Source organism: Thermobia domestica, chromosome 10, assembly GCF_964235325.1.
Source record: "Thermobia domestica chromosome 10, izTheDome1.hap1.1, whole genome shotgun sequence".
Classification (NCBI taxonomy): Eukaryota; Metazoa; Arthropoda; class Insecta; order Zygentoma; family Lepismatidae; genus Thermobia; species Thermobia domestica.
The window spans coordinates 108,734,530-108,759,519 of NC_137463.1; the positions used below are offsets into that span (position 1 = coordinate 108,734,530).

At 37.4% G+C, this 24,990-nt stretch overlaps 1 protein-coding gene across 1 annotated transcript in view; it reads left to right on the forward strand.

Annotated features, from left to right (window-relative positions):
* The window catches only part of LOC145661577 (uncharacterized), a 146,811-nt gene that overhangs the window by 70,820 nt on the left and 51,001 nt on the right, over window positions 1–24,990 (forward strand). The window contains exons 5-6 of the mRNA XM_081726895.1: window positions 4,615–4,941; window positions 6,292–6,594. Of these exons, the coding sequence (XP_081583021.1) occupies window positions 4,615–4,941; window positions 6,292–6,594 (630 nt within the window). The remainder of the gene's footprint in view (window positions 1–4,614; window positions 4,942–6,291; window positions 6,595–24,990) is intronic.

The window sequence follows — 24,990 nt, forward strand, 5'->3', positions numbered from 1 at the left end:
GGGAGCTTAGTCAACAGCGTTAACATATACAATATAGCTCTTAATTACCGAGCGGCCATAGATCAGTTGGTAAAGTGCTGGCTTCGCATTCGGAAGGTCGCAAGTTCGCGTCCAGCGGCCCACCATCCTGACTGAGGATTTCCAGCTTTTATCCCTCTCATACCAATCAAAGAATGTGATAGTGCCTATAAAACTAGGCCTTAACCAACTTCCTTCCCATATGCTATCTCGTACCAGAGATGCTTAAAGGCCTTAAATGAAAATGCTTAAGGCCTTCTGCGGGCGTGGTCGCGGGCTCTAAATCCCGCTGGGAGCCCTCCGCCTCGAATACAAACCCGAGCAATGGTTCGGATCATACTTTAACCTGTAGGTCCCGTCGTTAAAAGCTCCTTAGCTTGTTTAGGACGTTAATACAAATTCTATCAATAAGGAGCACATAAAAGACAGAAAACTTACCTGCAATATAATTTATCCAGCTTTCCATCCTTGGTTCCAATCTTATGCAGATCTTCATTTTTTTCTAGAACAACTCCAATGACATTCCGAAAATCCGCCTTTGCTCTGTCCACATCCGGGATTGGTATTATGACATTATCTCCCACTTCAACAGGTGGATGGGTGGCATCAGAGATACGTTTCATTTTCTTGGCCTGCTTTGACAAATTTTCACGTGCTTCTTTCCTGGATGATGTGATATCAACCGCACTAGAACCAGCCTCATTTTCTCCTTCATCAAATGTTTCATGTTCACTAAGGCGCTCATTCATGTCCTCAATAATACTCACGAGGTCGTCCTCATCGTTTATGTTTTGGAGAACATCTGATGACAGTGCTGAAGTCGTAAGTCCTACTCTTGGCTCAATGCCGAACATCGCACGGTATGGAGACTGTTTTATTCCGGAATGATAAGCTCGATTTTTCATAAACTGAACAAAGCGGAGACCATTTGACCAGTTTGTTGTTTTATTATCATGCATCCACGAGGCAAGCATATTTTCTATATCTTGATTTGCCCGTTCTACTGACCCTTGGCTTTGGCTGTGCCTGGGCTTTCCGTTGACTAACTTTAACTCAGGCCAGAGTGTCGTTAGTTCCTTGATGACAGAATTAACAAACTCTCTGCCATTATCAGAATGTAAAATGCAGGGGGCACCAAATGTCAAAAATATGTCTGTCAGTTGGTAGGCTACTTCTTCAGCTCTTTTGGTTTGCAGCGCTCGCAGTAAGACAAACTTCGTCAGATGATCCTGGTATACCATGATAAACTTGAACTTACGATCAGGGTGTGCTTGCATGTCTATCAGGTCCACTTGACATCGGCTGTTCATTTCTGTGTGAAGTATTGGCTTAGAAACAAAGCCCTTCTTTTTCATACTTTTCTTCCGTTGACATGTTTCACACATTGACAGAAAAATATTTATCATTTGAGTCGTAACGTTGGCATATTTCCTAGAAGTTTCAGCTTTCATTCTATCTCGACCTCCGTGTCCCACAGCAACATGTGATGCTTCAATAACATCAAAGATCTCCTCGGCAGGTAAGTAGTACTTCACAGGCTCACTATTCGACACCAGTTTTTTTGTTTCACCAATTTCCAAAACATTAAACCGTTTCAAACGTCTGTACTGTAAAGGTGTTTTCTTTGCAGCAGATTTTGCCTCTTCAACTTCAGTTAAAAGTTTACTGTAAACGTCCTTGGTCATTGCATTATAGTGACTGTTTTTTTCATTTTCCAAACGAATAATTTCTTTGAAGAATCTTTCCTTCAAAATTGTTTCTTTATCGGACTGACTCATTACAATGAATAATCACCTCACACTTCCCGAAACACTAACACACGCGTAGCCACGACAAGAGAGACGCACCTGCACACTTTACAAAGGCTCCGTACAGACTTAGAGAAAACAAAACAATACTTTCCCAGTAGGAGCAAGTCCGAACTTGCAGAAACACTGTTAACTGATCCATTTTGGTCAGAACTAGTTTTAACTAGTAAAAACTGTATATGATTCACATTATATAGCCTTTTTCGTTAATTCCAGAATTACCTAACTAACATAGTAAATTCTAGTATTGACTAGTTAATACTAGTTCTTTCGAAACGGCTTTGAGAAAACTAGTTTTAACTAGGAAATTCTAGTTTTACCTAATTTCGGGTTCTGACGGTAACATATATATATATATATATATATATATATATATATATATATATATATATATGGGAACAGCAATTTTCCGATTTGGATCTTTTAGTTCAATGACTGCGAAATCACGATTTTAGTGCTAATCAGAAGAGGATGCATTTACTATACGATGAATTAGAAATATTGGGTTTCCGAATTACTGGAGAAAAATAACATTCGCCGAAAATAAGTTAAAGAATAGTAATTTGAATCTTCAAGAAAGAAACTACTAAAATAATTCTTAAAAGTTTTACAGAACTTCAAATAACTTCGGAGCCACACTAAGGACTTCACTACCAAAATTGAATCATTCAAGCAAATTCCCACCAAAAATTCCTAATTTAAATCCAATCCAACACACGATGAATTTTTCGAAGAATTAAAACAGAACATTTAAACGCATAAGCACTTTACCTTTTCTGCGATAAATTAGAAGTTAGAGTACGCTGAGACTCCAGTACATTTAAGTAAAAGAATTCTTGGTTTGCTACGACTCAAGAACAGCCGAAGAGAAAGTTATTTCTGATTGCAGTTGCCGTCTTACATAAGTCGAAATTAAAGGTTCTGTTTGGGAAAAAGAATTGTACGGAATTATCTACGCTTTACGCAAATTTTGATACTTTCTACTTAACTAGAAAATTAAATTATTCATAGACGCCAAATGCTTAACATCACTAAACACGCAACCTGACGAAGTGGGTAAATATACGCCCTATAAACTTTTTAAGCTGACTGATTTCGACATTTGCCTTATAGAAGGTAAAAAGATCGAACCGATATTATTAGCCGTTTAGAACTAAACGAAAGTAGTAAGAAGGATAAAAACAAACACGTCATACGGCTAATTTTACAGTTGAATTTCGGCATCTGCACACTACAGGAGATAGCAACTTTTTCCTCAACCATCAAAATCTTCAACTAACTATTACTTCTATGCATTTCTTGTCAAATCATGAAGAAAACTCATGTTCTGATCACTTTTCGAATTCTCATTTGACAACCACTCTACTCTGGACACTAGTCACCATAAACAGCCTTAATTATTTTATTATTAATTGAAACTTGAATTTTTCTTTACTGTCTTCATCAACGAGTTATCATCAATAGTAGCCAATAAACTGAAACTATTTTCTCTTATATTGTATATAATCTTTTCCTTCCAATCGCTACAACTGGCGTCATAGTCATTCTATTCTTACTATTCCTGTGTATTCTCATAGACATCTAAACCGCACCAACCCGCAGTATAATTTAAGCTTACCATCGACATCTCTAGACTTATTTCAAAGGACATATTTAGTTAACTTCTACGAATGACGTGCAAATCTCTCCACAATAAACGACTACCATACTATCAGTGATCTAGTGGAGTATTAATTGAAAATTCCAAAACTTCGGCAGGATCTCTTATGAGGAGATGTAATATATTATACTGATCCTGCTTAGGAAAGAAGGCAAACTGTTTATCGCTTCTACTTTTAACTTTATTTTCATATATTTTGGTGAAAGTGTTCTATCTAACGAATACCAGAAACAATATGCAAATCCCAAAACAAAACTCCAGTGGCTTACTTTTTAAAAATTTAAACCACGGGGATATAATGACCTATACGTGACCCAACAACACGTGCTGCCTGTAGATAACTTCAGACGAAAACCAGGAAGAAGAAATCTCAACCATTGTAAACAATCATCCAGTAACAGAGATCAAACAAGTCAGCACCGTTTCAGGATAAAAGAAGCCACAGCCTCGCAGAAGGTGTCAATCTTTACCGATTGATCGTCACCTCCACTCTCTAGGACGCTCGGTCTATGACAGATCCTTCGCTGGGACAGCTGGTTCTCGGAAAACCCTCACCACTCTCTCAGACGTCTGGTTATTGAGTTTTATCGTCCTCTTTAGGACGCTCGGTCTCTCAGAGGTACCAACTTATATTTTTTGGTCACAATAGTATTGGATCCTGTCACCCAAGGACGCTCGGTCTCTAGGGTTCTTTAATCTCACCATCAAACCACCAACTATCTAAGAACTTACTATTTGAGACTGTAATAATTGTTATACTGTACATAGGAGAATTTTTTTTTTATAAAAAAGGTGACTGGGAATGTCCAAAATTTCTGTGTACCATTTTGAGCTCTAGTCTAAAGGGGAACTTTAGAACACATTTTCCGTCCAGGTAAACTGTGAATCAAAGCATTATGTAAAAGTGCGAGAAAGCGCTTTCGTAAGAAAGCTATAAGATTTTTCTAAACATGACGTTACTCATTGATAGAGGAAGAAGGAGATGGCGTGTTTGTGCCTTAATCTTTATTCTGTTATTTAATTTTACATAAAACTTGTTTAAAATATATTTTTGAACTACATTCTTCTTGTATTGAAGACCTATAAAACTTTGTTTCCTTTCTCATCGAAAACTTTCTTGGTTTCTAGATTTTAACCCTCTTGTTACATCATCCGTGTCAGAAGCCAAAGGCGTTCTCAGTATGTCTTGCACTCTCAACCAAGCTCTTCCCAACTGCGAGGAGTGTACAACTTCATGCACGTTTGTCCGCATTGATGATAACAAAGGCTTCTATGTTCAAACGGGACACGGCAGCGGAAGATACACCTTCAGTGGTTTTCAAAAGAAGACTCAAAGCTGTGGTCTTAGCGTCCATTCTCCTGACGAACAGGATAAGAAGAGCTGGCAGTGCATTTTCTGGGACAATATGGGAGCTCCGATAGCAAGTAGTTTCTTGAATCCTACTAATGAAGCAAGTAAGTATATTATGTTAAAAATGTTAAATTGGCATAAATTTATATCAATAATGTAAGTATTGCACATATCGCAATGCATAAAGAAACACAATGCAGAAAGGTTCATTATTTTAGTGTACTAGGATCGTTTGGAAGGGTTGCAAGATACTCCTGATTTTTACAAAGTTAATTCTTTAGTTTTGTTCATGAAACTAAGTTATTTTTTTAATGATTCTTATTTGTTTCGGATTTGTAAACGAAAGGAACTATTATTAAATAACAAAATATCTTAAGATAATAAAAAATATAATATTGCCTCACTGTATTAAACTAACAACAACATGCCGAGTCATGGGAAGCGCATTACGTTAATATTGCTTTTCAAATTTACTTGCCACCTATTAGTAACTGATAAATTAATGGAAACTGGAAAGGATGTATTAAAATGTTCTCTTACTACCAAACATTTCCTAATAAAAGGTAGATAAAAGATGAAAACCTTTGAGTTACATGCACGTGGATTAGGTCTACATGTGAGTGATTCTGCGTAACGTAGTTATTAACGTTCTCACCTTTGCTTTGAGTGGATCCGGGTTTTGTTCCCGGTGGATACACTCGGTCCAGTTGGGGCCGCGGTGGCTCAGTGGTAGAGCGTTCACCTCTGGTGCAGGGGGCCCCAGGTTCAAACCCTGTTCCCGCCAAGTGAACTTTGTGGTGGACAAACACCGTGTGCGTAGGTTTCCCCGGGATTCTCCCGTTTCCTCCCATTTTCTTCATTCCACCATTTCATTCATTACTCATCACCACCGTCTCTTTTAGCCTAGCCGGCATAACTGTGGGACGTAAAACTCCACTGTGTGAGATTTCATTTCATTTTTTCGGTCGAAAAGTATGAACTTTTCCAGGCCAACTATTTTGATTGAGTTTTTCCTGGGTTTTCCTCATTCACACCAGGCATACAGGTTCCAGGCTGCTTCCTTCCACATTCTTTTCTTCTGTTCCTTTTCGGCCCAAAACAGTGCCTGTATGTTATTACTCTCTGAACACTCGTAAGACATTTTCCCGTTTGTTTATTTCCACTGGAGGATGGTGTTTTAATGGTTTCTACGACCCAAAAACCAGTGACGAGGACTTTCAACACCAGTACACTCCAGGATTACCAGAAGTCACTTTATGACTTACTGGATCGTGCTGTGTGTGGATAAAGTAAGTTACTACTTTGCACAAACCGAGGCAACTTAATTGCATTTGTCATTAATTTATTTTTACAAACTCAGTCTCTTTTCCTGCTTGCCACACTGTAAATTAACTTTTTCATGTCTGTTGTACGTGCGACCTATAAATAATATGTTTTCTTTTTCTTGTTGACAGATACAAATACTGAGACAGACGGAGATATCTTTGCTCTACGAGACTACCATTTTAAAACTATTTGTCGTACCCATGTATCACTTGTAAGTTGCAGATTTCTTCTACCAGATGGCACTCGTCTAGCACTCAACCAGGAAACCCAAACTAAGGAATATAAATACGCAGGTCGTGGTTTTGGTTTTGGTGAATGTGGAATTGAGATTTTTAGTTCCAACTCAAGTCATGATGGTGAATGGGCTTGTTTCATGAGCTATGAAGTAGGCACAGAAGATTTGAAAGGATTAATTACTGTGAAAGTAATAGGTAAGTTCTTTTTGTTTACTTTAGTTTTCTATCCCACTATTACTTTCTGTAGACTAATGGATATTCACCACAAATTAAAGTCAGGACCATACAATTCAACGACAAATCTACTGAATAGGCATTCGGCAAATTTCTCTTAATTTTTCAATGAATGCACTAATTATGATGGAAATTGATAAATGAACCTGAATACTATTGAAACACTAACGTTTGATGTACTTTTATTATTGCAAATCTGTTTATCTCTGATCAACAGCTAATAAATCTTTGTTTTTTTTTTCCCTGGAAGAATCTGGAATCATGGGTTTAAAGCATTTTCTTTTCTGTAGCTTTCATATCAAAATATCAAATCAGAACAATTTTGAGAAGGCATAACAACATGGAATTTCACACCCCTTCTGCAAAGGAGAGGTAAATGTACTTGCTATGGAAACCTGTACGTCAGCTAATATTACTATAATACAAGCATTCGTATAGGCATTGAAATACTTCTTCTAGAGTCTTCAAATACTCCATATACCTAGGTATGATAAAATTCGCTATTAACATGACACATAGCCATAACAAATTTCTTCGGGGCCCGGTGCAGCAGTATATTTGACACAGGTGGAGGGGATTATTTGACGGATACCTATCAGTGAGTTGGTCCCGGTGCAGGAGGATGCTTGTGAGCCTCCAAATCAACAAATTATTTTAAAAATACAACAGTTGAAGTTAGAATCTATAACAACGGTACGCTTGAATTGACCGTTAGATATGTGGACCTTTCTCAACTCAGGGTTCCTTGTTGCACAAATGGATAACTCTTTCCATTTGGGGGCCATAATGGGTAACTACATTAAAACGATACAAGTTAACTTATTAGATTTTTCAACTTCAAAAAATACATGTCTCTACATTGACAGCTTGAATGTCCTACATCCAAATATACTGCCAAATGGCCTACATCCAAATAATAAAAAACAGACTAATGTTTTCATTCTTTTGTATAAATGGATACTTTTGTAAATAGTAAATTATAAAAATATAAACTAAAAGTCATGTTTTTTTTGTAGCCAAAATAACAGAAATATGAATTGTTTATAAAATATTGAATCTCAAATTTCACTTCTGGAAATTTCAATTTTAAAGTTAGGCCACTTGACATCCAAATGTTTCATGTACGTATAAAAGAAGTCCTGAGTGAATGAGCGACTGACTGATCAACACCAAAACCAAACAGGTTAAGGAAGACACTTCAAATTTGAACAATGCATACAATTTGTGACGAAATGTATCACTAAGGAAGAATTTTTGGAAATTCGGCAATGAAGAGTGTGGCAAATATTATATTACTTAAAATTTACGTATCTTGGAATCTCTGAAGGTTAGAGACATGAAATTTAGTGCATTGATTTATTATTTGAAACAATTGGAGAAGTGTTTCAGCTTATTTTCATATTTGATTTAGAAAGGAAGAAAATGAGGGGTAAGGGAAATGGATGGATTTAATATTATTATAATAAGACTTCTATATCTCGGAATATATCCTATAATGAAGACTTGTTTGAGGTATGAAAGATTTAACTTCCCAAACAGATGTAGGAAATATCAAGGGAAAGGAAGAAGATGAAGCTAGTGATAATGATAGTAGATAGGATGAGTCGATGGTAAAACGAATATGAACATACTTAGTCCGGGATCCACAGTGCATGTCCGTAAAAATTTGTGGGTGCACGGTTTTATTTTTGCATCATGTTCTTTGACCTATCGCTTTATATTTTTTCTTGGGTAGACATCTCAATTATGGTCGCTTATCTCCACAGACGCCATTTTGCAATATGGCCGCCAAATAAGCAATCAGCATACATAACTAAGGAACTAAGCCACGTAAGAAAGTAATCTTGGTGTCAAATCGTAGGTTTTCGGGATCTAAGAATTCAAATATTATCTTAAATTTGCGATATATTGAAGTCTGATGCATAATATAGCCAGGGGCGTACGCAGAAATTTATTTCGTAGGGGGTCCAACGATTTTCGGGGAATCCAAGTTCAATATGAGGACAAATTGTATTAAAAATCCGTCATTAACCACTTCCAGCCGAGTTCCTAATCAGAAAGAATTCCAAGATAACTTTCCATGCATTATCTGCGAAAACATTTCGACTACAATCGCAGATTTAGATAGTTATCACAAGTTGTTTGCAGCCGATGTACTGCATGAAAGCTTATCTTAGAAAATATGATTGCCTGTCAAATGTTAAAGAGCCGAAAAATACAAAATTGTTACAGAAATTCCAGTTATTCAAGCAAGCAAAACAGTTATTGACCCTTTGCTCAGTAAAGATTATGGTTTCACACTTTCTAAAATTAAGGAGCTGGCGAACAACTTCGATGACAGTATTCCAATTTAAGCAATGAGGTGAAGATATTTTTGGTTAGAGAATATGAGGACAAAATCAAGTTTTGTCCATCAAAATACCGAAACGAACCATTGCTTGTATTTTCTTCTGATCTGAGTTCAGAAGTTTCAGCCCAAATGATTAGACCTCACAATGTCGTAAGGACTGCAGGGATACTTCTATGTAATGCTATTAAGGAAGTAGATTTTAACTTAAGCGACAAATTCTGTGATTCCACAGACCTGGTAGAATCCTGGAAGATGGCGATAATGTCTAATATTGTATTACCATTCTTTTCATCCCTATTCAATATGATCAAAATACATTTACCCATGAAAGCGGCAGAAGACTTACCCATGATGTTCCAAACATTGATAATGATAATGAACTGGAAGATGATATCATTTCTAGAACGCAAATCTTTGCCACTATTCTCTCTATTCCAAATAATGTATTATTATGTATAGCATGGCATGAAGAAAACATCACTTCAATATGATGATGGTGCATACATTTTATGATCGATGCAAAAGTAAAACGTTAATAACTTCCTTAAATCGGGTTGGTGTTTCCATTAGCTACTAAGATTTAATAAGAAACATAAATTTACTCTCTGCATACTCTGTAAAAACCTGTGAAATTACTTACACACCAATATCAAGTCATTTTAACTTAAGAGATTTTACAACAAAAGCTCTTGGCAACTTCGAATTTGAAGACAAGTCATCGCTCTGAGGTACGTTTGGAGGCCATCATATTGCCATGGTACTTTTTTCAACATAACACATCAGAAGAGATCCACAGAAAGAAAAAGATTTCACAAACTGTACTGATGAAGAGAACTTGTAAACTTCAGTGTGAGCTACGGTGTCAAAAAAATACTAAACCAAAGAAAGAATACAACCAAACCTGGTCTTCCAAACAACTTTAAAGTTGTTGATGTTGTCCTTTATGTTAATAAGGCATCCACATGTGCTCTAAAAACTGAGTTTGTTATTTCTCTTACTCGATGTGGTGCGTTTTTAGGCAACGTTCAGCATGTATCACCAAAGTGGAGCAGTATACACTCATTAATTTCGTCCGAGATTGTACTAATCAAATAAGTTGGGTTTCTGCCAGTTATTTCTTCCCCAGTTACTGATTACGCTACTGTTTGTATTGTCCTTAAAAACTTTGAATCTATGAGACAACAATTGAGACAACCTAATCTTCCGGTCTTCTGCGACAAAGCAGTATTCTGTACAGTTGTGGACACAGTTCTCAGTAACCCAGAGCAATTTCATATCATATTGCCAATGCTTGGAATTTCATTGTACAAAAGTGCTCTACGGTGGGCTGGGAGTTAATTCCTTGGTAGCGGTTTCGATGATGCTCTGGTTGAAACAGAGAGCTTCGGAGTGAATTCAGTTAAGAGTATACTAAATGGAAAACATTATTTTCGGGCGTTTCAAGGAATGTTAATTGTCTCTGAAACACTCGAGAAAATGATTTGGGATGCTTTCTGAGGCGATAACGAAAAGGAACTATATAACAATTTGCTTAAAGAAGTAAAGCAGTTTCGACTGGCCTTGCAAAATAAAGAAAACGGAAAGTGTAAATTTTTCCACACTCAACTGTTAGTTTCAAGTCAACAACTAAGAGACTGCTATTTAAGATTTGTGAACGAATGTAGCGAGAAATCAGAACTTTTGCAGTTATGATACGAAACGAAAACAGCATATTTCACGGGTACTAAACACATGAAATACGGAGTTGTGCTTTTAAATTTTCATTTCAACTTAGCAAAGCAGGTAATATATGCTAGTAATACTAATAAAGCTCAGGTATTGTCCTTTCTCTATTTCAAAACCATCTATTTTTTAAATCTCTTTCTCATAATATCTATTACTGGAGCTATCAGTATATTTTTGTTTTTCGTCCTTATACAACAGTAAAGTTATAAAGGAAGGTCTTTCTAATGTGGGTTCGGAACTTGAATCTGATTGGCCGTTCCCAACCATAGTATCTCGCCTCCAGAAACCTGGATTACAGGACAGAGTCTAAAGCAAGAAATTTCTCTTTTTTGCTAAAAAAAACTTTAGTTCGCATACTAGTCATAGCATATGTTTAGAGGTTTTTCAACGAATCTGTATGAAACGAGACCTGTAAATGACACAGGACTGAAAGTTGAGCTTACACCAGGAGTCGAATCTAGTATCATCCTAAAACAAAAAAAATCCTAATGGCTGACTTCTTTAATGCTCATAAATCATTCTCATGTAAAAATTTAGGGTGAGCCCTTCCCCCTAGACTCCCCATGGATACGGGCCTGTGTGACCCCCCACCCTCGAACACAATTTTCTGGAAGAAAGCCTCTATTCTTCCTTTTGTCTGTCTAGTTTACTGAAAACATGAAAAGCAAACTAGACAGACATATTTCGTACCGTTGATGATTTTGGGAGGTTTTCCAGGGACAAAATTCCCCTCGGAGTTATATCTCCTATGGTGCTGAATATGAGTTAAGTTGATTTTGTCGTCCCTTTCAGCAGCGAGGCTATATGAGACGGGACCTACTGATTAATCGTGAAATCCGAACTACATGAGCTCTCACCGGAATCGAACCCGGATCTCTCACGCCAAAGGCGCGTACACTAACCACTTAGCCACGAAGAAGCTCGGAGCTCATATTAGAAAAGAAAGCACATTATGGGAATTTCAGTGCAGACAACTAAGTACGACGACTGTTAAATGAATATTTTTCATCTTGAATATATTGTAATAATGGTCAATCTTATTCGATAATGTCATTTAAAAAAATAGCATTCTCTTTTCTGTAACTTACTACAGTATACAAGTTAAATTTCACACACTGTGCAAAAGAGGGGAAGGGATTACAACGTACGATGGGCTTTGCTTCCTATCCGATGAACAAAATCTCTCTTGTAAAATTCAGCGTGGCAAAGAACCTGTGTGACTGACTGCTAGGTACACATAAATTGACAGAATGAAAGTCTTAACTTTAGTACTGAAGCTGCCTGAGGCAAAAAGCAAGCACACCGCAGGCGTGGTGGCTTCTGTGCCTCGTAACATTGTGTTTAAAAAAAACAGACGCAAGGTCAGTTCGTAATACAACTGATAAGGCTTTTTTTCTTTTATACAAATCATATTGTTGTTTGAAGCCTCTTTATTCCTTACAAAAACAATATAACCAGATTCGCGGGAACAGACAGCAATTGTAATAAAAGTTGAAAAAATATATTTATCATTCAGATCCGTTATTATTATTATTATTATTATTATTATTATTATTATTATTAAATAATATTTTTCGTTAGTCCTCACAGCAATTAATACTTAGCAGCAGGGGTAAAAGTGCGTGGGAACGCGGGGGACCCTATCCCCACCTTCAAAAAACTGGGTACAGCGACCCCCACTTCCTAAGCATTTACAATGGACAAAGATAGACATGGGGTACGGCGTGACGTCATGCCGCTACCTACCGTCACCCTACCTTTTTAGATGATTCCATCCCATCTAGCCTAATCCCACTTAGCCTAACGATTTATCAGCCACTTACATCTCCAAGATAAGAATGCCTATCATTTTAGGCGAGATGGGAATTCCCATCTTACTTAATCCCATCTCGCCTAAAATTGCAGTAGGATGCAAGGAGGGAATTTCTGTACTGAAGAGGGAATTCCTAAACTAGCATTTTAACGAGATATTTCAATCAATATTGGCAATCTCTGTCAACTACAATATAAATATATAATAAGTACTATACAAGAAGAAAGCATAGGGGGTAGGCGATTTAGTGAATTTAGTTCACTTTTGGTATGTTTTGGGAATACTGGAAATTGATTGGCAAAGAGAAGCTAATCAGAAACAGGATAGAAATATAGAGCGTGTTTCAAAACAACACTGACAGCGTTGGGAGCTGATTCCTGACACCATGATAAGACAGCCTGGGTGCACAAATGCTTCCTTTTGGCGCTATGACCAGCCAAAAACCAGTCGGAAAAATGCCCAAAACAGCGATAACTCGAGAACAAAATGTCGGATCGAAGTCGGGGGATATGAAATGTATATTATTTTTAGCCATGACTCCCATTAATGCACAACTCGATATGGTACAGGAGCAGCACAAAGGTCACCTCAAAGAAATTGAAGAATTATGGGGATATTTTATGAAACGTTGACCGAGGCAAGTTAACTACGATATTTCAACTAACAGGAATCTTAGAACACGGTCAAAGTTACAAGAACATCATTAAAATTATAAAAAAGGGAAGATGGACACATTTGATTGATCTACTTTGTCTCAGTATAGAATTGGCTATCGAGGAAGAACTGAAATTATATGAGGTCCATAAAGTTTAAATGTTATGCCTTCTAGGCTAATGAAGACAAAGAGATCACGCATGGATATTGGGTAGCGTCTGCGACTTTCGCATAGGAGACCCGGCTCCGATTCGCGGCGGAAGCGCAAGCATTTCGGATCTCATGTTAATCCGTAGCTCCATATCTCATGTAATTTTGCTACCCAAGGGATGCTAAACTGAAATCCGATCCAATAATAAAAAGTGGTAATAGATGGAAGCCAATTTTTGGAAAATAATTCGTGAAATGAGAATGTAGGAGAAAACAGGATAATTCCGAGAAATCTCACGGGTACGATGGTATCCACTACAAACTTAAAGTCTGGGATCGAACGAGGTCCATCCCGCACCAGAAGTAAGCGCTCTATCACTAAGTCACTTGCCCCTACTTTGGAGGAAACACTATTATTCTGACAGATGTATCGATATACTAAATAATGTTTGTGATAAACCAACATAAAAGAAGTACAAACGGTCAGAGAGTGGGATTCGTGGAGTTTCCTTTGTGATAAAATGGTTATTACGTTTTTTTATGTCAGTTATTCTTAACTGGATGTCCGCGTCTTTTAGGGATTGAGAGAGGACACGGTGATTCAGTGGTAAACACTTGTTTCTGGTACGTGGGGCCTCTGGTTTGATCCTCAGCCAAGAAACTTTGTGGTGGACACCATCGTATCGTGTGTGGGTTTTCTCGGAATACTTCAATTTCCTTCCACATTCTCATTCCATCATATCTTCCATCAACATTCACTTGCCTTAATCATTGTCTCCCTTAGCCTAAAGAGCATAATCGTGGTTCGTTAAAATGAAATACTTCATTTAATTTTACAGGGGTTGCTTACAGTTTGTCGGTGGGTTACCGTTAAGATAATTTTTCAATAGGTTATGTTATTGATACTAATATTTGTAAGAAAGAAGGAGTCTATGAGGCTCATAATTTTGAAAGGCTAAAAACTACAATTGAACGTTGATTGTAAGAAATGCTAAAGGTACGAACTAAATTTGATTTGTGAGTCTTTTAGCATAATTAGTCGTATTATGGACAAAAAATAACTCATATCTACAAACCAAGAAAACTAACAGTGAAATTTGATATTCGACAGTGAAATATAATAATATACAACTTGGATATCAAATTTCGAGGTTAGTTTTCTTGGCTTTCGACATGTTCAACTTAAATATGTTTTCGTGATAGTCCAAATTTTCAACATACGAGTATCAGTCTCCTAGATTTTCGTAAATAACTATGAAGATTATCCTAAATCTAACAACTAAGTACAGATACCGATCACTAAAGTTCATAATTGACTTTTGAAAACATGCTGGCCCTAACTGATATATCACATCACTACCTTTCCATTTCCAAAATTATCACATATTTCAAAATGGCGGATTTGAAGGTGCCGCCAGAGGTTCGCGATCTACTCTGCCCATTCTTCTTCTGTCAATATGAGAAACTATCACCGTTTGCGTTGTCTATCTTTCACTATTTTCATATTCAATAGTTTATTTGATGTATTTCAATAACATAGCATAGCCCTCCTCCCATAAATTTTGACCCCCCTCCGTTTCTTATGGCGTTCAGCCCTTATAACTTTGCACATATACATATTTCCATATCCTCTATTAGTCGCACTAAGTCTCATCCCGCAACTCGATTCATCCATTTGGACCCTTTACTTGTCAGGCAATTTCTTATTGATGGAAAAACAAGGAAAATAATTCTACAATGACTGACAAGTAACACATCCCAAGTGTAACACTCCGATTTTGATAAAATTTTGGTAGGTAGATACTACACATAAAATAAACTAATACGTGTATTTTTATTTTCTGCGGTAAAGTTGTTTCAGGGGGTGATAAACCAGACCCAAAATTTTGAGAGTTGACTCTCGAAAGGTAATAACAAGTAGACCGAAGTGAATGAAATTGTGCACAGATATTGTAGACATAAAATGAGGGAATACGGGTTTCGTATTTTCCTGAAAGAAAAACGGTTAGGTGGGGCACAGACCCCTCCAAATCTTTGATCACGAAATATCGAAAGCGCTAATGACAGTTTGCCTAAGTGCCTACAGACTATGAAGAATTGTAACGAAATTTTGTGTAGTGACAATATGCGAAAAAAAACTAATGTGTTTTTTTACTTTCTGTGGAAAAACGGTAAAGGGGAAAAGGCCCCCACACAAAATTTGGAAAATTGACGCCAAAAAGGCAAAAACAAGTGGACCGAAGTGAATAAAACTGTGCTCAAATATTGTAGAGGTAAGATGAAGGAATACGTGTTTCGTATTTCCCTGCAAAGAAAAAACTTTTGGGTGGACCGAGGCGTCTGGTGGCGGAAGGGGTGAACAGAAGCGAAAGAAATTGTGTGTAGATATTGGATATGTAAAATAAGACCTTTCGTGTTTCACAAGTGTATCCATCCGATTTTTCACATTTGGAAGATCAACAGTAAGCACAAACAGTATATATAGTATTTTATAATATTTCGGGAGGCACCTTTAACGCTTACAATGTTTTCGTGATCAAATGTTTGGAGGGCTCCGTGCCCCACCCAACCATCTTTTTTTCCAGGAAAATACGAAATTCGTATTCACTTATTTTGTGTGTAAAATATCTGTGCATAATTTCATTCACTTCGGTTCACTTCTTCTTGCCTTTCGGACGTAAACTTTCAAAATTTTGGGTGATAGTTTTGCCCTCTAAAACCGTTTTTCCGCAGAAAATAAAAACCCGTATTCATTTATTTTTTGCGTATTGTCAACACGTAAAGATTCCCTGCAATTTTTCATGTCCTTAACACATTTGACCTAGTGTTACTAACACTTTTCATATTTCGTGGTCAAAGGTTTGGAGGGGTCCGTGTACCACCCAAACGATTTTTTTTATGAAAATACGAAACCCGTACCCTCATTTTACGCCTGAAATGTCTGTTCACAATTCCATTCAGTTCGGTTAACTTCTATTTGCCTTTCGGGGGTCAACTTTTAAAATTTTCGGTGCGAGCTTTTGCCCCCTAAAACCGTATTTCAGCAGTAAATAAAAAAGCTCATATTCGTCTATGTTTTTGCGTATTGTCCATACACAAATTTTCGTTGCAATTCGTCATGTCCTTTACGCACATCTGACATACTGATACTAGCACTTTTGATATTTCTTGATCAAATGTTTGGATGGTTCCGTGCCCCACCCAACTGTTTGTTCCAGGAAAATACGAAACCCGTATTCCTTAATTAGATGTCTGTAATATGTTTTCGCAATTTCATTCATTTCGGTCCACTTCAACTTGCCTTTCAGGCATAAAATTTCAACATTTTGGGTGGGAGCCTTTGCTCCCGAAAATCATTTTTCCACAGAATATAAAAACAGAATTGATCAAGGTTTGGAGGGGTCTATGCACCACCTAACAGTTTTTTCCAGGTAAATACGAACCCGTATACGCACATTTTATGTCTACAATATGTGTGCAAAATTTCATTCACTTTCGTTCACTTCTTATCTTTAAGGCGTAAATTTTCAAAAGTTTGGGGTGGGTTCTTTTGCCCCCTGAAACCGTTTTTCCGCAGAAAATAAAAAATTCGTAATCCTTTTATTTGCGTATTGTCTGTACGTAAAGTTTCGTTGCGATTTTTCATGTTCTTTACACGTATTTGACATAGTGTTACTATCACTACTCAAATTTCGTGATCAAAGGTTTGGAAGGGTCCATGCTTCACCCAACATTTTTATCAGGAAAATACGAAACCCGTATTCTCATTTTACGTCTGCAATCTCTGTTCACAACTTCATTCACTTCGGTTCACTTCCGCTTGCATTTCGGGCGTCACCTTTAAAAATTTTGCGTGGGGACTTTTGCCCCCTAAAATCGTTTTTCCACAGAACATAAAAACCCGTATTCGTTTATTTTTGGCGTATTGTCCATACACAAAGTTTCGTTGCAATTCTTCATGTCCTTTACACACATTTGACATAGTGTTACTAGCACGTTTCATATTTCGTGATCAAAGGTTTGGAGGGGCTCGTGCCCCACCCAACCATTTTTAGGAAAATACGAAACCCGTATACCCACATTTTATGTCTACAATATGTGTGCAAAATTTCATTCTCTTCGGTTCACTTCTTTAATCTTTCGGGCGTTAATTTTCAAAATTTTGGGGTGGGTTCTTTTGCCCCCTGAAACAGTTTTTCCGCAGAAAATCAAAAACCGTATTCCTTTGTTTTTTGCGTCTTGTCTATACGTAAAGTTTCCTGGCAATTCTTCATGTCCTTTACACACATTTGATATAATATTACTAGCACTTTTCATATTCCGTGATCAAAAGTTTGCAGGGGTCCGTGCCCCACCCAACATTTTTTTAAAGAAAATTCGATACCCGTATCCTCGTTTTACGTCTGCAATCTCTGTTCACAATTTCATTCACTTTCGTTCACTTCTCTTTGCGTTTCGGGCGTCAGCTTTAAACATTTTACGTGGGGACTTTTGCCCCCTAAAATCGTTTTTCCACAGAACATAAAAACCCGTATTCGTTTATTTTTGGCGTATTGTCCATACACAAAGTTTCGTTGCAATTCTTCATGTCCTTTACACACATTTGACATAGTGTTACTAGCACGTTTCATATTTCGTGATCAAAGGTTTGGAGGGGCTCGTGCCCCACCCAACCTTTTTTTAGGGAAAATACGAAACCCGTATCCTCATTTTACGTCTACAATTCATTCGCATGCACTTCAGTTTAGTTGTTCTTGAATTTTCCGTTGTCAACTTTCAAAATATTTGGTGAGGCTTTTATATTAAACCTTCACATTATGTAACTTTTTTTCTTTTTATGAGATTATTTTTTGTCGCGGAGGAGGAGAGAAATGCTTTCCTGTGATATGTGTTTCTTGCCATTAATCTTGTTTAAATTGCTTAAGTAAGATCATGTTGTAACTTTTGATGTCGTCCAACTCCGCCACGATAATAAAATTGTTATTTTCAATAATTCGTTTTATTCTGTTATTTGCAGTTTGCCACACTGATATATTTGTTACAAAATTGAGGTTTGGTCCAACGCCTTTCGATTTCGCAACCAACCGATGCGCCGAGCTTTTTGGGTTGCCTGCTATTGCAGGAAAAGGAGAATTGCAGGTGGTAATGCACTTTTGGAGTAGTGTATACAAGTACGTGCTCCAACAGAAGATAAGGATGACGATATAAAAGACACTTTTTAAGAAGAAGTATCACGGGTATTCGACCAAGTCCCATGATACCATGTGAAAATTCTATTAAAAGATTTCAAAGCGAAGCAGAGTTGGCGTGCGTCAATGAAAACTTGACCCACGACCCACTGACCCACGACCCACTGTGACCCACTCTGTCCCACCACCCACCATGAACCACTCTCGTCCACTGTGACCTACTCTGACTCACTAAAATCCATCGTCATCAACTCTGACACATGACCCACGGAAGACTGTGAAATTGTCACTAATCGGAGTTTGAATTTCTACGGTCAATCGCTCAAGCACCACTCTGTTACAATAATGGTGGCTCTGACCTTTACGATATAAAATGGTATAGTGTTTGTCAGTGAGGAAATTGAAGCTCTTCGAGGTGGAGGGAAATTAGTGTGTGCCTAAACTGTACTTATACTAAGAGAGTACTCTTGCAAGTGTTAATTTCTCAACGCATTCCAAAATAAACTTCTATTCGCAGGAAAATACCCCTGTACAATATGGAAAAGGTTATGATTTCTCAGCTCACAGTATTTTTCTCACAAAAGACTTGAAAATTCATCTTTTCATATCGTATAAAGGTGCTTGGGTACCCTCTGGTGAGAGCATCTCCATAAAGTATGCTCATAATTGTAATTTGTGTAATCACTAAAACACCATGTTAAATTTAAGTTACAAATATGTGTAATTGCAATTATTATGAACATTTATTCAAAGTAGTTTACCTTCTAGTTTATAAAAAGCCAAGAACAGACTTATTAAAAATTAGGCACAAAGTTGAATAACAGAAATAAGCCATTAGTAATACAAGTATACATTTTTCATAACTCGTAATTTGCCACCTTAAAACAAATCTGAAATCGGGTTTATTTTCTGTTGGCCTCCAGAACTGTTTCGTGGTAAATCATCCGCAGCGGAATGATGTCCATCCTTCAGCCAAGAAATAACTAGCTTGTCTACTTTGAGCTTGTCTAGCGTTGGACCATTAACATTGATGAACAGCAAGTTAAACGATGTTTGAGCACTTAGTCTATTTCTAATATCAGTCATCTGTAAATTCATAAGGGGAAATTCCAGTTCGCACTATGTCATGGAAATTGATAATACTTCTACCCGATTTCTGCAACTTCTCATTGACAATCTGCTTGTTATACTTAAGTATGATAACGATTTTTCTCGGTCCGTTTTGAAATACTCAGCAAGAAGTATCACTTCTCTATCACCATACATCTTTTCCATATCGACCATGTCAGTTGGCAATGTCGACTTATGGAGAACAGAAACTTCATCTACCACACCTTTGATATCAATCTTATAAATAAATTATCAATTAAAACCTGATAAACTGATGATTTCTTATTTGTTTATAAATTTAATTTTTGTAATTACACATGAAGGTTTGATACCATTACCAAGTTCCCTCCCCCCTCCTAGAAAGCAAAAGGGAACGAGGTTCCGGAGAAGTGTTCAGAGGTGAATGGAATTTCCCTCCTTCTTCCCCTTCAATTACCACATTGTTGTTTGTCATATGAATTTCAATTAAATTATCACAGTATAATTATTTCCTTGTTGAATTATCGATACTTTTCAGTGGAAAAAAGGATGAAATTTGAAAGTCCCAAATCAAGGTAAGTAGACTAACGTAAAGGGAAAAAAGTGCAAAATTTTCCATATAATTATGCGTACAATCCAAACTTAAAATTTCCGTGTAATTAAACTTACAGTACAAAATTTATATCTATTTTTCTCACAACTTTATGAGTTGATTGCCCTGTACTGTAAGCGCTCCACATAATAAACATAAGCTTCAGTAATTACTATAGTAAAAAGCAATGGATATATGAAGCAAAGCACTGTATTTTTTGCTTCTTAAATTTTTTCTCAACTAACATCGTTTTAGATCATTTTTACAAACCAACTCACTACCAATTTTCCATATAGAGAAAGTCCCTCCCCTATAGAGGAGAATTTAAAAAATGATAGGACATATTCTGTTTATTTTCAATAAGGAATTAATACACTGAATTTCAGCTCAGTTAGTTCAACGGCTTGCGAGATACTCAATTTTTTTTCCCGCAAAACTTCGGTTCCTCACTACCTCCTTAGGATATGTATTATAATGAAAACGAATTGATAACACTCCATTTTAGATTAAGAACTAATACTAAGAGTCAATTCATTTGACTTTGCAATTTGACCGTGATGGTCAGGCACACATAGTTACACTCAATTTTTTATATAATAATTTATGTATTACAGTGATTTAAAAATGTATTTTTTCCAGTAGTTAGCCCCTCTAAAAACTGACATGCCTCGAAGGGCAAGTAGTACTATAAGTTCTATTGCAATTATTATAATTACAAATATCCAAAAGTGTTCGAAGTTCTTTTTTCACTTAGATATACTCACCTCAGGTAAGTAGACAGAGACAAATGGAAAAAGAAGGGAAATGAAGGTCTTGAAATTAAAACGGAGGCAAATTTACCAGTCTTCAGAAGATACTGTCTACAATGCAGTGAGCAGACTGAGTCGGTGGGTCGCAGTGGGTCATAGTGGATGGTGGGTTGCAGTAGGTCACGTTGGGTCGTGTGTCACAGTGAATCATGGTGGGTGGTGGGTCACAGTGGGTCACGGTGGTTGGTGGGTAATAGTGGGTCATGGTGGGGGGTGGATCACAGTGAGTCAACGTGGGTGGTGGGTCACAGTGTGCTACAAGCTATTGACCCACGACCCACTGACCCACTCAGAAAACGACCCACTTGACCCACCAACCCACTGACCCACTCCATCTCTGATCGAAGGTAGGGCGACAGTATATTTTCAAACTGATTATAGGGAAAGAAAGTCTGCATAAGAAAATTAATGACAACTGCGTTAGTTTGTGAACTTTGAAACATCTAAAAACCTTATTTTGAAGAGTTCAAAATTCCTACATCGAGACATTCATAAATACACATGGACCTTGCCAACACGAACACAAACCAAATTGATCACGTTTTAGTAGACTGTATAAGATAGTCGAAGTATTATTGATGTTCGCTCGTCTAGAGGACCCGACTGTGGCACTGCTCACTATCTGGTAGTAGCATGGGCGCCTGAAGAAAATTTTTTAGGGAGAGCTCAAATTCCTAGTTCCTCTAATACATTTGGTACTTTTAAAAATTTGTATTAAGAAAATCTTATGACATTTAATACATTTTCGTGAGCTAGGGGAAAGGGTCGGGCCCCACTCTGCCCTTCCCTTCGAGCGTCCATGGGTAGTAACGATAACAAGAGAGAGAGATTATCGTTGAATTATTCAACATCTGAAAACGGAGAGGTTTAATTTAAAGAAATTAGAGGAGAACCAGGCGAGAGAAGAATACTAAATTGAAGTGTAATAGATTCTCGTTTTTAGAAGGTTTTGAGAGCACTAATGTTGAGGATACTTGGGTTCAAATTAGGGATAGCATTAAGACGTCAGCAAGAGAAAAACTGGGACACTTGGAAATACGTAGGAACAAATCATGGTTAGATCAGGAATGCACCAAGCTAACGGAGAAGGGAAATAGGCGAAACTGCTTTGGCTACTAAATAGGAACGATATAACTAAATTTCGTTGACATCAGACGGGAAACTTCCAAAATATTTAGAAGAGAGAAACGCAGTTTTTTTTTAAAGCTTACATTAATTAACTTGAAGATAATAGTAAAATAAAAAAAAAAAATGAGACATGTTCAAGAGTATCAGCCTCGCGCGTATATATTAAAGAGAGACGACGGAACAATTCTTACTGATACAGATAAAATCTTGAATAGATTTAAAGATATCTTTGACGATTTGCATAACACGCAGCTAAAAACTAATGTTCATGGGAAATGGGAAATGCACAGCAGAACCATAAATTTCAGAGTCTAGCCGAACAGAAGTAGACATTGCTATAAAGAAATTAAAGAAACACAAATCTCCGTGTGTAGATGAAATTCCGGCTGTTTTTATTTCTTTCTTACTTTTTTTTTTTTTTTTAGCTAGAGGGGAAAATTGTGGAACAAGATACACAAACCCCAAGGTGGGACAGTCCCTTTTTTCCAACCGTTGTCCGGTTTTTTTCTGATTCTCGAACGGGACGCCTAAATGTCCCGTTTTTAACTAAAAATGACCTAGGTGTCCCGTAATTATTATTCAAAATATAAATCGTCAATGGAAATTCTACTCTCTTCCGTACCGACACTCGTTGCCAAGGTTCAGCCGTGTCTAGAACTTCTGAATTTTCAAATGGGAATTGAGTGTTCGTTGTTCAAGTGGGAATTGAGTGGGAATTCTGAATGTTCAACTAGTTAAAAAAATTGTTGGGTAAAACTTGCAATCGGGAACCATTATTTGTTGTGTGGTACACGTAAAGTTAGAAACGGTGTGTTATCACTCTTACTTGTGTATTTTGTAAATTGAGAACACTGCTGAGTCCCAAAATGCAATCTGGAAGTCAGATATCTTCCCCCTCCCCCCGTAGCCGATTCGTATGCGTCCCGTTTTCGCAAGTGAAAATTCTGGTCACCTTGACAAACCCATTCTCCCTCTCTGGAACAAAAAGGAATTGCAACAAGAGTGGAAGGAATTAATCATTGTTCCAATGCACAAGAAAGGCGACAAAGCGGATTGTATTAATTACACTAGCCAACAGTAAAAATGTAACTGGAATGAAATAGATGTTTATTAACTATATCGACCACGCTGATAACGAAAACGACAATGAAAAACTCGAATTAGCTCTCGTTTCCAAGTTAAAGGGGGAGATATTTTATTAGCATTCATTGTCAATCCCTTCCAATATAGGCTTCAAAACCCGCTAATTGCAGACAAAGTGATTAAGTTTCCTGCAGGCAACAATAGCTGTGTGTATTTTGTCGCTATTTTAAGCCAGGCTCGTAGCAACAACGGGAATGGAAATGAGAAGGGAAGGGAGGAGTGAAGCATGTTTCATTTAAGCATAGTTTCTGTCTGTTACAAGCTGTGTTGTGTTTCTGTGCTGGAAGAACGTGTTATTGAAGTGTAGTTAGTGCGTGTGGTCACTGTAATTCCTGTGATTCAATATTCCTCGCAAATGCGTAAACACTGCTGACTATTTTTGTTACATTTGCGGACAAGCTACATTGAAATCGCAAAGGTGGCCGATAACGCCATATATTAGGAAGGCGTACAAACTGTACTTTGGATGTGGAATTGGGGACCAGGACAAGCCCTGCGCTTCTCATGTATGTTGCATATCTTGTGTCTCGAGTCTTCATTCGTGGTTAAACCGTAAAAGATCTTCCATAGGCTTTGCTATAACCATGATCTGGCGAGAGCCATCAAACCATGTGGATGATTGTTACTTTTGTATGACAACTTCGCTAACACATGTTATTTCCAAGAAGAAAAAGTCTTCCTTAATACTGTATATCCTAAATATCGTCGGCCATGCGACCAGTGTCTCACGGAAATGGACTACCTGTTCCTGTTCCACCTGATTGTGATAGTGACGAGGGCGGTAGTGAAACTAGTGCTGCACCATCACCTTCAAAACCCAGTTCTTCGAAAAATTCTGATTTTGTGTGTAACGATGAGTGTACAGAGAATCACAAAACAACACAATGCGAACTTAATGACCTAGTGGGAGATCTGGAATTGTCGAAAGATAAAGTTGAACTGTTGGCGTCAAGACTACAACAGTGGAATTACCTTGATAAGACGGTAAATGTGACTCCATTCCGTAACCGCCATATGTCATTCCTCCATTTTTCGAAAGTGAAAAGAACTTGGTATTTTGTAGTGATGTAGAGGGACTAATGACAGCTATGAACATTGACTATAAAAGTGATGAGTGGAGATTTTTCATCGACTAAGTCTCAGATGTGTTCTCCTGCATAATGGCAACGTGCTACCATCGATTCCGATTGGGTATGCACCTTACATGAAAGAAACATATAACATGAAACAATTGTTATTGCAATTGAACTATGACAAGTTTAAATGGCAGATTTCAGGGGATCTGAAAGTCATAGGCATATTACTTGGGCTACAACAGGGCTACACCAAATACTGTTGCTTCCTGTGTCTCTGGGATAGCCACACCAAAGCATTATAAAAAGAAATATTGGCCTAAGCGTCAATCATTTGAACCAGGATCTTACAATGTTATGCACAAAGCACTTATCGAATCCAAGGACACGATTCTCCCGTCTCGTCATGTAAAACTCGGCCTAATGAAAAACTTTGTTAAGACCATGGACAAAACTGGGGAAGCATTTCTCTATTTGCGCGAGAAATTTCCACGTCTTAGTGAGGCGACAATTAAAGAGGGGATTTTTGTGGGTCCCCAGATACGCAAACTGTACAAATAAGAGCATTACAATACCATCCTGACAGGTGATGAAAAGTTAGCTAGGGATGCCTTTGTTCAAGTATCAACAAACTTTTTAGGA